This window comes from Cyphomyrmex costatus, unplaced genomic scaffold, assembly GCF_001594065.2.
Source record: "Cyphomyrmex costatus isolate MS0001 unplaced genomic scaffold, Ccosl1.0 scaffold639, whole genome shotgun sequence".
NCBI classification, from domain to species: Eukaryota; Metazoa; Arthropoda; class Insecta; order Hymenoptera; family Formicidae; genus Cyphomyrmex; species Cyphomyrmex costatus.
This window is the reverse complement of record NW_017280199.1, coordinates 50,704-63,591: the sequence shown is the minus strand read 5'-3', so window position 1 is coordinate 63,591 and position 12,888 is coordinate 50,704. Positions and strand designations below refer to the sequence as shown.

General features: G+C 36.7%; 2 protein-coding genes across 4 annotated transcripts; both read right to left on the bottom strand.

Moving 5' to 3' along the window:
- Window positions 1-644: 644 nt before the first annotated feature.
- Window positions 645-3,187, bottom strand: LOC108779918 (U11/U12 small nuclear ribonucleoprotein 35 kDa protein). Of its 2 annotated transcripts, XM_018547479.1 has the most exons (6): window positions 2,758-3,187; window positions 2,195-2,307; window positions 1,637-1,818; window positions 1,162-1,380; window positions 865-1,078; window positions 645-777 (listed from the first exon to the last, which is right to left on the bottom strand). In XM_018547479.1, exons 3-6 carry the CDS (start codon window positions 1,637-1,639, stop codon window positions 665-667), a joined length of 549 nt encoding a protein of 182 aa, XP_018402981.1. In that variant the 5' UTR covers window positions 1,640-1,818; window positions 2,195-2,307; window positions 2,758-3,187; the 3' UTR covers window positions 645-664. The 2 variants fall into 2 exon arrangements, with proteins under 2 accessions (XP_018402981.1, XP_018402980.1); XM_018547478.1 differs by lacking the exon at window positions 2,758-3,187 and having other exon boundaries at window positions 2,195-2,370.
- A 1,235-nt stretch (window positions 3,188-4,422) lies between these two features.
- Window positions 4,423-12,676, bottom strand: LOC108779917 (myosin light chain kinase, smooth muscle). 2 transcript variants are annotated; one of them, XM_018547477.1, is made up of 8 exons: window positions 12,596-12,676; window positions 11,710-12,317; window positions 10,167-10,257; window positions 8,309-8,512; window positions 8,068-8,209; window positions 7,672-7,871; window positions 7,429-7,581; window positions 4,423-6,635 (listed from the first exon to the last, which is right to left on the bottom strand). In XM_018547477.1, the coding sequence occupies exons 2-8, from the start codon at window positions 11,741-11,743 to the stop codon at window positions 5,315-5,317; spliced, it is 2,145 nt and encodes a 714-aa protein (XP_018402979.1). In that variant the 5' UTR covers window positions 11,744-12,317; window positions 12,596-12,676; the 3' UTR covers window positions 4,423-5,314. The 2 variants fall into 2 exon arrangements, with proteins under 2 accessions (XP_018402979.1, XP_018402978.1); XM_018547476.1 differs by having other exon boundaries at window positions 11,710-12,368; window positions 12,596-12,626.
- Window positions 12,677-12,888: the final 212 nt, after the last annotated feature.

Here is a 12,888-nt window from a genome sequence, read left to right as displayed (position 1 = left end):
GTAATGAATCTAAATAAAAAAGATAGAGTTTGAGCGATAAAATAGGAGCTACGATAAACGAAAGTAGATTGTTTGAGGTTTTATTGAAGGTGTGATGAATCGCCTAAAACGCAAAAGAAAGGAGGAGATCTTATCAGTATCATTGTCGTCGGCGTCGAAAGCTTAAGTTCGGTACTGTAATCGCGAGGTGCCTCGATCCTTATATGGAGAGAGGCGTATGTGGGAGTCCGCGATGATGCAGTATAAAGTTGCCGGCGAACGCGAATATGATCTTCACGGTATATATCTAAGACTACCTCTCGAAAATTTAACGCGAAATTGTTCGTCCAATTTGGGAGACAAAACACGATGCGCTTGTCCATTTCAATGACAGCTGTCGCGCAAATTACATCAAATACTCTGTAAATTCTTTATACTATAAATCTACTAACATTTTTGACGTTAAAATAGTAAGAGCAATGTGATAAAAATTACAGAAGCAGACGCTTATACTCAAATAAAAAAGCCCATGTTCAGTGAATTGCTTTATTAATGTGTTAGAATAATATAAAAAAAAAAAAGAGAGAGAGAGAGAGAGAGAGAGAGAGAGAGAGAGAGAGAGAGAGAAGGAATAAAAAGAAGGCAATAGACGATGGAAATAGTGTCATACATATCAAAGTAGAGGCTATTTATCTCTTTTTGGCTTTAAAATATTAGGTACAATTGGTCGTTTAAATGGTCTATCCTTTCCTCCGAATCTTAATTGACCTGATTCTTTTTTGCCACCAAAACCACCTCCTAAAAGATCACAGATATCAGACATTATATAAAAATTCTTGATATTTATTTATAAAGATTATACATATTTAATTACTGATTGCATACCAAGTCTCCTCGGTTTCCATCCCTTCAAACTACGGCCACATTCGTAATCAATAAAAATTTGATATCCCTTTAATGTGGCATCGACAGCTCGTCTTAACACTCTTCTAGCTTCCTCTTCACTTTTCATTTCCACGAAACCATATCCTTGAGAGAATCCAGTTACTACATCTACTATCACCTTCGCCGAAATAACATCCCCATATTTGCTAAAAAACTAAACAATAGCAATATAATGTATACAAATAATTACATAAAGCATATAATTTCCAAATGTATCGTTTTTTGGACAACTCGTACCTCTTTTAGATCATAATTAGTAATTTTGGGACCAAATCTAGCTACAAATATGGTTCTTTCCGTCTTAGATTCTAAATTGTGCGGTGGCTCATAATGCATCATCATTGCTCTACTAACAGCCTTGTCATGAGGTTGCGTATCTGTCCCGTCGATACTACCTGCTTTTAAGGGATCGTACTTTCTGGCATAAGGGCTCCAATTTTGCAACACATTCTCGTTCTAAATAAATATATTAAAAAAGCTAATAAACTACCATTTTTATTCGATACAAATCATAAATTACTATTATTTAATATTTTTTAAATTAATTAATTGCTGTTAAAAACAATATTACATTAATTATTAAGAGAATTGCGCTATATAACCTAAAACTATCATTTGTATTAATATAATTCTGTGTATGTATTCGCAGCTTAATATCAATTAACAATTTATCTATTTTTCCAATGTTTTATTAATAAAGAAAAACACTCACCATGTTGAATATATTTATGGCACTAAAAGCGCATTCAAATATTTAGTACATGGACCACTCATTTGACGAAGAGTAAACAAAATAAACTGAAGCACCATCTATGTCTTTCAAAATGGGTGAGGAACTACGTAGCACATTTGTAAATTGTCCTATTGGGTAATACAGTTTTAATTGTCTTCCTGCTGCACCACGCAAAATATAAAAAAATTATATGTATATATTATAAATTTGTAATAACGTATCAATATAATATATTAAAATTGTTAGTTTAATTTGCAATAATTTACATTATAATTTTTTACAGAAGGTGTAAGACAAAATTATATAATCATCTCGGCTAACAAATGCGCTCGATTACATGTCGTACATTATTTATTAATTAATTTAGCTTATTAAGTAATTGCATTGCAAATAAAACTATCGCAAATAAACTATCGCGATTGCAATCTTATATTTCATATAAATGATACATGACGCAAACAAATTAAACGAATCGTATTACACGTGTCTAGAGGACGGGTGGAGACATTATACCTATAAATATATGGGGTGACTCACGTAATTCGAACGGATCGTATTCTCCTTCCAAGAAGCTCAAATTGTTCTCCTTTCCGTGATTCTTTTGCATGACTTATTCTGCATGTTCGTTCATTTCATACATTATCAAGGCTCTGTTAAATGAAATATATTTATTTCTTAATAAGTTATTTATAAGTTACTTTTTTATATGTTTGTTATAGAAATTGAGTACAAAAAGTTATATAAAATTAAAGCAAATGGTAAAATATAATATAAAAAATAAAATATCCGAACTGTAATTGTACTCAATTTCTATAATAAAAAGTAAATTATAAGTAACTTTGGCAACCCTGTTATACATAATCTCAGGTGCGCATTTATTTCATGTGCACACATAATGTAGTGTTTTCAAAATATATATATACACAGTACATATGTAATATATACACATATACGCATAATATAAATGTATGCACCCTCTAGCGAAAATAAAAAGTAGAGCATAAGTCGAATGTAATAACTGAGAGAAAATTATATGATCCATGTAAAATAGTTGCAGGAAAAATTCAATTTTATTGAATTTTAATCAATAGGATATGTACTTGCATGACTGCAATTCGCTGACAAATTATTCGCTTAACTGTGCGCGCGGAATATAGTGGATGTTTTTCATTCAATTCAGCATTTTGCGTGACAATAGGGAATACGACCTCATTTTCAACCACAATCGAATGATTACGCCAGAATTGCGCTCCTATTATTTCATTTTAAATAAAAATTATATTCTTGTGAATTTTATTCATTTATGTATATATCTGTCATGAATTCTGTAACTATAAAATCCGACATAATTAGTCCAACAAGCGTTGAACAATTATACTGTAGGAATAATGCAAGGCAATACATAGAAATATACAGATATCATACGGATGATACATGTTTATTATTAAGTACTCAGCGAAACTCGACTCATCGATGTCGATTCGATGTTGAATTAATAATTGAAGAACTGATGATCTCGACATCGATTAAACAACCCTACTGAAAAAAGTCACATCACAAAATTACATAACGAAATCATGTAATTATTAAAAACAAGTAAATTACATGAGTTCCAAATTATTACCGTTTTTTTTTAAATCACATAATTTGAAAAATCATATGATATTAGAAATAATATCATTTGTTATGTGATTTTATAGTCATCAAATTTTAAGGAATTAAATAATAGGAATAAAAAGAAAAAACATATTATTGTGTGACTTTTCAGATTACGTGATTTAAAAAAAATTACGTACTGATTTGGAACAATCCGTTACGTAATTTACCTGTTTTAATTACATGATTTCATTATGTAATTTTGTGACGTGATTTTTTCAGTAGGGAACGATTTGACGTCGAATTGACTGTCATTTCTGGATAGAGTATAACGCGTAAAAAATTACGTTATAATTTCCCAGTGTTCATCTGTCCGTTCGTCTACAAAAATATCTTAACTTTTTCAAATTCTTTTTTGGTAGATATTTAAAAACCTTTAGCTCTACCGAGATAAAAAGTGAATCAAATCAGTTGATCATAAAAAGGTCAAAGGTCGAAATCAATAAGATTTCCATTAATATAGGACAAGTCTCGTTGCAAACCAAATGGCTTAATTTGTTAAATTTTGATTTCTTGCTGTGCACTATACTTGCGTTAATACCGTTATATTTCGTATAACGTCATCAAGTCTGAACGATGTTACCGATATATTAGATCGAATCAAAGTCTAGACGCGCGCCCATCCGTTTCAATGCCAGAATTGTGTTAACAGCCTTAACCCAGCGTTTCTTAATGACGTAGCGTTTCAATCGGTGCTTCTGTATCGGGTTCTCCAGAGCGGCTTCCAGCCAACGATGTTCTATAAGCTTTCCCGCAGTCGGTCTTTTCCTATAGCAAGAAGATTAATCAGTTTCTATTCGCTGTTGTATGGGAGATATGTGGGTGAAGCAATCGTAAACTTTTCTGTGTGTATAGAGTGTACTGTAATTTATATTAAATATAAAATATATATGAACAGTGACTATTTAACAAGAAATATACGTATATATTATTTCAATTGGCTCTCTTGCAAATTTCGTGTAATATACTTGGTAAAAAATCTAGACTTAATCTATTGTGTTTCTCATATTTAATATAATACACGAGAATATATCCAAATAATGTTATTAATAAATAAGAGTACAATACATGTATATTTAAATATAAATATAACAGTTTTCTGTGGAACTTACTATCATATATATGATTGTAGAGAAATAAGAATTTTCGAATACGGAACGAATAATTATTGCGCCATTCTTGTTATTAAAAGCTTCACGATAGATTTAGTAGTTTGCAAGGGATTAAATTGAATCAAAGCGATAGAGATATCTAGCTAGATGAAAAATTGATGTTGTACTGACGCATATAAAAATATTACTAATTGGAGGGTGTGCTGATGGTACACAACTATCGAGAAGTTAGCTTATAAAGTATATAAAGTATGATCGCGTAAACTTTATTTGTAATTCACAATTTTTTTTTGTTATCGCTCTCACAGACTTCATTTATCTAAAGTCACCATCTCCATTATTCATTTTTAATTCTCTGTGAACAAATATCCATGAGAATCTATTTCGAGTTTAATTATAAAGAATTCTATGATGTTGCACTTCTCTTCGTAACGTTTTTTCGTAACCTTTTCTCAAACGTCACGAAATAACAAGATTCTGTTTTGTTTTTTTATTGTATATTCCTTTGTAATCTCTTCTTAAAAATTTAGTCAGTTAAATAAAAAATAAGAATGCACTTATTTGTTATTTGTAACAGTGTTCTCTAAGAAATAGATTAATCGAAATAAATTCAAAAGGGTTAAAAGATTACAAAATCCATTTTCAACTTTAAAGATTAAAGAGGGAGGTTTACATTTTCATAGATCAATTTTTACGATTCAACAAGTATTAATATTATTGCCCTAAGCGTTTCACGCATAAATTTTATCTTAAACGTCAAGCTGTTCCAAAATGACGTTTACGATCGGTAGAGGAAAAAGATTGTCAACGGCGCGCATTTTCCTGATCCATCTACGACCAATTCATGAAATTCGCAAATGCGCAATCTGTAACGGGATAAACGTATCATTCAACGATAAATCGTTGGTGACGTGGATGACGCGACGTCGGAAGATTTCGACTGTTGCTTCGACTGGAAATACTCGGCCAATGAATTCATCGTCTTCCTGGCGATCGTGTCGGCAGCACACCAATCCAGGCTCATAGACTTCCTGCCAATACCACCGGTGCCACCGTTACTGCTGCAGGATGTCGTGGTGACCTCCTCCCATTCACCTAACAGATGCAACAGCAGGTCCTTGGCGCTGCCCGGCTCGTCCAAATTCAGATTCTTGTGTAGGTCCCGCAAATTCGATATCCGCGGAACGTCCCTGCTAGTTTCCCCAAAGGATCGTTTTACTCGCGAGCGCCGCCAAGGCGGCGTCAAGTCCATTTCCTCCGCACCGACGGAAGACCTTCTGCCGATCTTATCCCCGTTGAACTTCTCCTCGAACGCGTTGGTAATCGCCGTCCGTTCGAGGGAATATCTTTGAGAATCCCTTCGTCTATCAGACGTATCGCCATCGCCGATACTCGTTCTCCTCAGAGCCACAAACACGTTATTGAAATTTGTGTCGAAATTGTATTTGTCGAAACTGCGACTGCTATGAAAGGTCGTCCCGTTGAGCTTTCGCTGCCGAGTGATACTGGACAGTTTCTCCGTGATCTCGTTAGACTCTTTACCGACATGAGACGCGGGCATTTTGACGCTGCTCTTCGAGATATCACGATTATTTTCGACATCTTCGACAGGTTTCTTGGTAGACCGTTGCCTTTCCGATGCATCTCCATTATTTTCTTCATTCGTCCGCGATCCCATAGCGATCGAGCGCAAGTGCTCGGACAGTTTGATGATCTCCTCGGCCAAAGCGATCTGACTGGCCGGATCGCGACGATTTCGTGCAGCCGTACCTTCGGAAGCTCTCCTTTCCAAGGACAAGCTGAGACTTGGCACGGGCAACAGGTGGCTAGAATTATCTCTCGCGGTGGAGTCCATCACCCTCTCCGATTGCGTGCTGCTGCTGCGAAGACTGTCGCAGGGAGAGGGACTGTGGCCCCGCAGCGACATGGATTCGTCGCGATCCCGAAGCGGGTTCCTCGGCAACGCGTGATACGAGTCGATCGTGTACGGGCTATCCGGATGCTCCCGCCAACGTTCGACGAACAGTCTGAGATTGTCCTTGGTCACGTCCAACTCGTCTCTGTCGACAACGCCGATGACAGGACGATTCTCGATGAAGGCCATCCTGTTGGCCGCCGCCAATCCCGCGGTCTCCTTCTCGCTCTTGGGTTTGATGATTTTTCGGGCCAACCAGCAGTGCTCCCGGCATTGCGCCGCCGTCATTCGCTTTCTGAAAGATTCGAAAGGCTCGTCGTGAGGATCGAGGGTCGTGCTTTAGTCCCAGGCTCGATAGTGCGTTTCTCTTGTCTCGTGAAGACACGCGGTTCCGCGATCCGATCGAGGGCGAACAATTAGGACGAAAATTTATGAACGAAGAATATACAATATGACGACGTAAACTCGAATATACAAATGTGCTTATGTCGCGTGCGTTATGTATATATGAAATGCAAAATTTTCAATGAAAAGTTATTCGAAAGTAAGTAACTTTACATATAGTGGTGCTCGCTTGATGATACTTCGACGCTGTTGAGACAATAAAATCGTTTCTTAAATGCAATAAGGATAAAATAATAATTGCTGTACAACGTCGAAGCAATGTATGATTACATTTTGCTACTGTCGTCACGAAATGATAGATTCTTATATGTTTAATTACAAGATGAAATTGCTTTTTTTTTTTTTAATTTGCAGTCTGACATACTTATTCATGAATATTGATACATGTGTTCACTGAAGTAAAACATTTTGGCGTAAGATAATAGATATGAAAGTCAGATTAGCCATGATAAGCACGGGTTGCTTGTGAGCCATACACACACCCTCACAACGAGTGAAAGAGAATAATTTAAACGACTCTTCTGAGAGTAGCATCAGGCATAAAGTGCATCAGGGATGAAAGTATTATGAAAAAAGAGATGATATAAGAAGAAAGGAGCGAGGAGAAGAAAGGAATTTGAAAAGAGTAGTATATATACTTAAGTACTCATATATATATATATGCAGCGAAAATATATACTTACTCTTTGTCTTTCACCAGAAGGCATCTTATGAAATCTTTCGCGTCTTCTGAGATCTCGGCGAAGGCCTCGTGATCAAAGTCGTACTTCGCAATGGTAACATTCGCCATTGTCTCTATATCGGTATCGCCCATGAACGGTGATAAACCGGACAATCTGCAGTATAATTAGTTACATGAATAATCTCGATCATCGCGAGAGGTATCTTTTTATGAAGCTGTAATATATACAGGGATCGTAACTTACAACACGTAACAAATAACACCTATGCTCCATATGTCAGTACCGAATCCAATTTGGTCAAAGTTTACGACTTCTGGGGCAACAAACTCAGGCGTACCGAACAACACTTGTAGTTTCTTACTTGGATCGTATTCTCTTGCCAAGCCAAAGTCGATGATTTTAATTCTGTTACCTTCCTTCGTTAGGCACAGGATATTCTCCGGCTACGCAGCAGAACACATTTTAAATAATTATACAAATTTTTAGTAATTGTATAAATAAAATTAGATATAAAGAAAAGAGAGAAGAGAATATATAGTTGATTATATTCCCATTTGTAATAAACAGTTTTGAAATAAATTTTTTAATGTAAAAATTTAGAAATATATGTGTAATTTAAGAGCATGATTAACGACTCACTTTTAGATCGAGATGCAAGATCCTCTGACCATGCATGAATTCTATTCCCTCGCATATTTGCCGCATAAAAACGGCGCAACTGCGTTCCGTCAGTACGAAATCGTCGTCTATCACTCTCTCAAAGAGCTCGCCGCCGTCGATCCTTAAATGATGGAAATTTAAATGTAATCCCGCAGCGCGCGTCTCTTTCTAATCTTACGCTCCCTATGTCGCTGCCCCGTCGGCGAGAAAAAAAACGTACAATTCTAGAACGACATATATCTGTTTCCCCGCGTCAATGGAGTCGTACAGCTGAATCAACCGTGGATGCTGTAAGCGTCGCATAATGTCTACTTCTCTCTGCACAGCGCGTCTGTCTTCCTTCTTCATAACGTTCACCACTTTCGCGGCGAGCATCAAGCCGCTCCCTTTCTCCTTGCATCGGTAAACAATTCCAAATTTCCCCCTATAAAATGGAAAGATCGAAACTCAACGTAAGAAGATAAGCATATCCAGTGGCTGCACACTATTAGTTATGTAAAAAATTAATTAAATTTCCGTTGATCAATATAACAAGTTTAGTATACAAAATCGCGCCTTGGAACAGAATTCTTGGATAATAACGCGTAAAAAGTGATAAATACACACAGGAAGCTCTGCCAAAGCTGTACATCCGCACAGTATGTCCCTGGCGGCACGAGGCAAAATACAACATACTTGTCACGAAGCCAAGTCTGTGAATCATTAAGTTAGGGTATCTAATTGTAAGTCAACGGATGTAATTATTGCATCTATGTATTAATTAAGTTCTATTAATATACATTAATTATTAACATATTTAAATTATTAATTTATTAATCAATTGCGTTACATAAAAAAAAGAATCTCACAAATAGATAGACTGGATGGATATATACTGGAAGATGGATATTGAAGATTGCTCATCTTTTAAAGAGAAGTAGCTGAATCTGAACGAAATTTCTTATCTCAGACGTTACTTTGCTCTTTCTAATATTATCTTATAAAATAAATAAAATTCCTCGTGTTCTCGGCGTTTAATTTATGAGCGACGTTAATATTTTAAAGATAGGAAGAAGCTATATATAAGCACCTCGGCGAGAATCGCGTCCAATTTCGTAGGTAAAATAAAAAATGTTCTCAGTTTATTTCAGCAATCCGAAAGCCGCCGCCGTTCGGATTCTCTTATAAGTTTGTCTATGATTTCGAAATCGTAGCGTAGGGCGAACGCTTTCATTGTCAAACCGCATTCCTAGGTCGGCCGAGTTCACCACCGGTGTCAAGAGCACCGGCACGCCCAAGCTCGACATCGGAACGCAGTTCGACGTGCGTACCGTTTCACTTATGGGTCGAGAGAAACGGATATTTATTTATAGACTATAGACGTATCTCGCGGGTCCTTGATTGCCGGCGCGAACAAGACCGCGCGTGTTCATCTTATCAGCTCGCGCTGCATTCCTCAGACATGCACCTGACAGCAACACACAGCACATCCCAGTAATTCTGTCACTACCGTATGATTTTGTAGAAACGGACCAACAGCTCTGATATCGTTACAGAGAATATCGAACATCCCAGGCAGCACAAACGTCCGAAATACGAAGACATAAGACGTCTTGAAGACATCTTTAAGGCATCTTGTAATTAAATTATGTTTCAACGTGTTTTTAAGATGTCTTATGTCACGATTTTAGACATGGCGCTGTCTGGGACTCAATATTCGAATATAGAATGAAGGTCACACGATGAAGACGTCAAATATTTGTATTTAGACTTCAAGTTAAACATTATCAATGGCTATTATTTCATTCAGATGGAGTAACAGGAAGCGTAAACACGTTGACTATTTTTTACGATCTAGATCAGAAGGATTATCGAAGAAGTGTGTGCCAAAGTTCGATTAGTAAATTAAACTAATTATAACTACGTTAATGTTAATCCTCGTATATATCGACTTCTTAGAAATTCTCTTTCAGTCCCGACATTAAATTGTTTATTGTATCAAGATTAATACGCATCGATTGCGCGTGATTGACACACTATTGGCACGACACGCCAGGCGCGTTTCGTGCGTTCGCTGATCGACGGATTTAATCACTCACCGTCCGAGCTCCGATTGGATGTCATAATCGTCCTTGAACTCGACACCTCGACGTACCGTCACATCTCTATAGGGGAAACTGGGCTCGATCTCTGAAAACAGGCGTGCGATAGGGAGAAGAATATGGAATGCGAGGGTGAGTAGGTGTTTGGCATTCAATTTCATCGCCAAGCGACGCCGGTATCTTGAACCGTCTTTAAAATGGAAAGAGGTAGAAGGCAGCTTTAAGACTCGCGTGTCGCACTCGTTCTCTTCGAGAGTTTTGGCGCCAACTTTTTCTCAACGCTTCGCCGACAATTCTGTATTCTTATATTTTCCTTGTTAGCTAATTTCGTTGTTGTGTATACTTTAATGATTTATTTTTAGTCTTCCTAACATCTCATTTTACTATATTCTTTTCTTTTTAAAAGAAGTTTTATCAATTTTTCCTTCATGCCCGTTCATCTTAAAAATATACTCCATAAATAAGCTTTAATCTTTATTTATTGTTATTAGTATGGCTTTTATTCCTGTTTCTATTGTTTCTTTTTTATTTATTTATCTCTATTTATTACATATTTCGATTTCCACCAGCCATCTTCCATTCCACACGGGACGCAGTAAAAGTTAATGTTTTAATTCCCTCCGGAATCCCCAAATTCCAACGGTCCAAACACGCGAAAATAGCTTCTGTGTTTATTCAAGGCGTGGAGATTCGTATGAGACGTGTCTCTTTCTGTATTACTAAACTTGACTTCGTCGAGAATGCATTAGTTTTAATCTGATGACGACATTTGAGCATTACGCGATAGCAAAGATCATATCGATGCTGTTCGAGTAACAATAATCGTCTTTTGATTTCCTAAAAGTCGCGCCATTTCACCGAGCACGCTGACAGGCGCGCATGTTTCGCGTTCTCCAGAACGTATTCCCCGCGTCTGTCGACCGAGACCACGTTTCTGGAGAAAAAAAAATCGAAGCGTAAATCGAATATAAGAAAAGAATGAATGACAGAAGAATAAACGAAGCTTCTATAGGAGATGAAAATTAGGACAACGAAATGAGGTGTTTACACTTTCTTTTACGTTTGATCCTTATTTTAGTTTTCGCTTCTTACATTAAAAAAATGTATTAATCTTAATACACATATTCTTTAATTAGCACTAAGTAAACGCATTTACTTACAATAAATAAATATTTTTTCAATTAAAAATGACATTTAAATCAAATAAATATATTTTTATTTCATAAATATATATTTACTAAATATTTATTTAGAACTATTACAACAAATATTTATTACAATTTAATTTTTGCAATGTACAATAAAGCTTCGTTTATGCTTCTGTCACTCTTTGCTTACCTTCGACCGACTTACGTTCTAATTTCCATTTTCGCCAGGATTGCTAGTGCTGAAAATTTTGTTATGCGTAACGTGATAGATTTTCAGTACTGAAAGTGCATATCGGAACACGGCCCAAAACGTGCCATCTTCCCCTTTCCATTAATAATATTCTTGTTCGGTAAAAATAATTATTTTCCGTTCTTTTATCCTCTTCCCTTACCTCCCACTGGGTCTGATTCGTCCACGCGGATCATGTTCCTCGAGCGATTTCACGACGAATCGGCCGCCGTCGTGACCGTCGTTCTCTCGTTTTCCCGGGGAATGGAAAGAAGGAGAGCGAAAGTAGTGATCTTCCTCCGCGATTCCTTTCTGTTTCTCTTTATCTCTTTTTCTTTCTCTTATCCTATTTCGCTCGCGAAAATGAGAACCCCGAAAAAAAAAAAAAAAGGAGATTTCGCGCGGATTTTACACTCGCGCGCGATTCCTCGATCGATCCGCCGCGAGCCACGGGCGATTATGAACTATCTCGCAGCGGTTGTTTCGTGTCGCGCAGGCCAAGACGGTGGTCTCTTCTTCTTCCCCGGCCTGGACGGATTTAGATTTTCGGTGGACGCCGCGAATTCTGCTGGTCGATCACGTGGTCTTGTAGCTCTCAACGATTTCGAGGTGGGGATAAAATAGCTGGCATCGCTCTCTCTTTCTCTTCTCTCTCTCTCTCTCTTTCTTTGCTTGTTCTTCTCTTCATCCTCTCTCTTTTCATATAGATTCATAATAACCATTCCCAATCCCAGCTGTTGGGATGTAAAGCTCAAGGGTATGCTGACAATGCTGACATCAAAAAGTTGTACATTAACGAAAGTTACATATACCTCTTATTACCTAGGAGGGAAGAAAAACGCTATAGATAGTCTGAAATTTAAAGTGATAAAATTTGTCTGACCTGTTTAGAGCGTGCCTAAAATAAGTCGTCAAACCATCGTGAGACTTCATGACATTATATTATATATTTGGTTTTCTTACATTTCTTACATCTTAATATATAATAATCTGGCAATACAGCTTTTCATATCAATGATGAATGTTTCGATTAATAAAAGTACCAATACCTTTTTTTTGGACGATTGATTTCGCTAAATTTCTCCGATCTGACAATGACAAAATCTATATTCTAAATTTCATTCATTTTTATTACATGTATACCACGTCATCCTGCAAGTTTTATTCATCAGATATATGATGTCTTATCTTTCGTCTAATATTTTGGGAATACATTCTGCAGGATAAAATTTAAGAACAGTAAACATCTGTTAATAAATAGAATAAAGTAAAAAGAATAAACTTTTGTTTCTTCTTTCCCTCTCTCTCTCCCCCACTCACTCTCACCTCTCTCTCTCTCTCT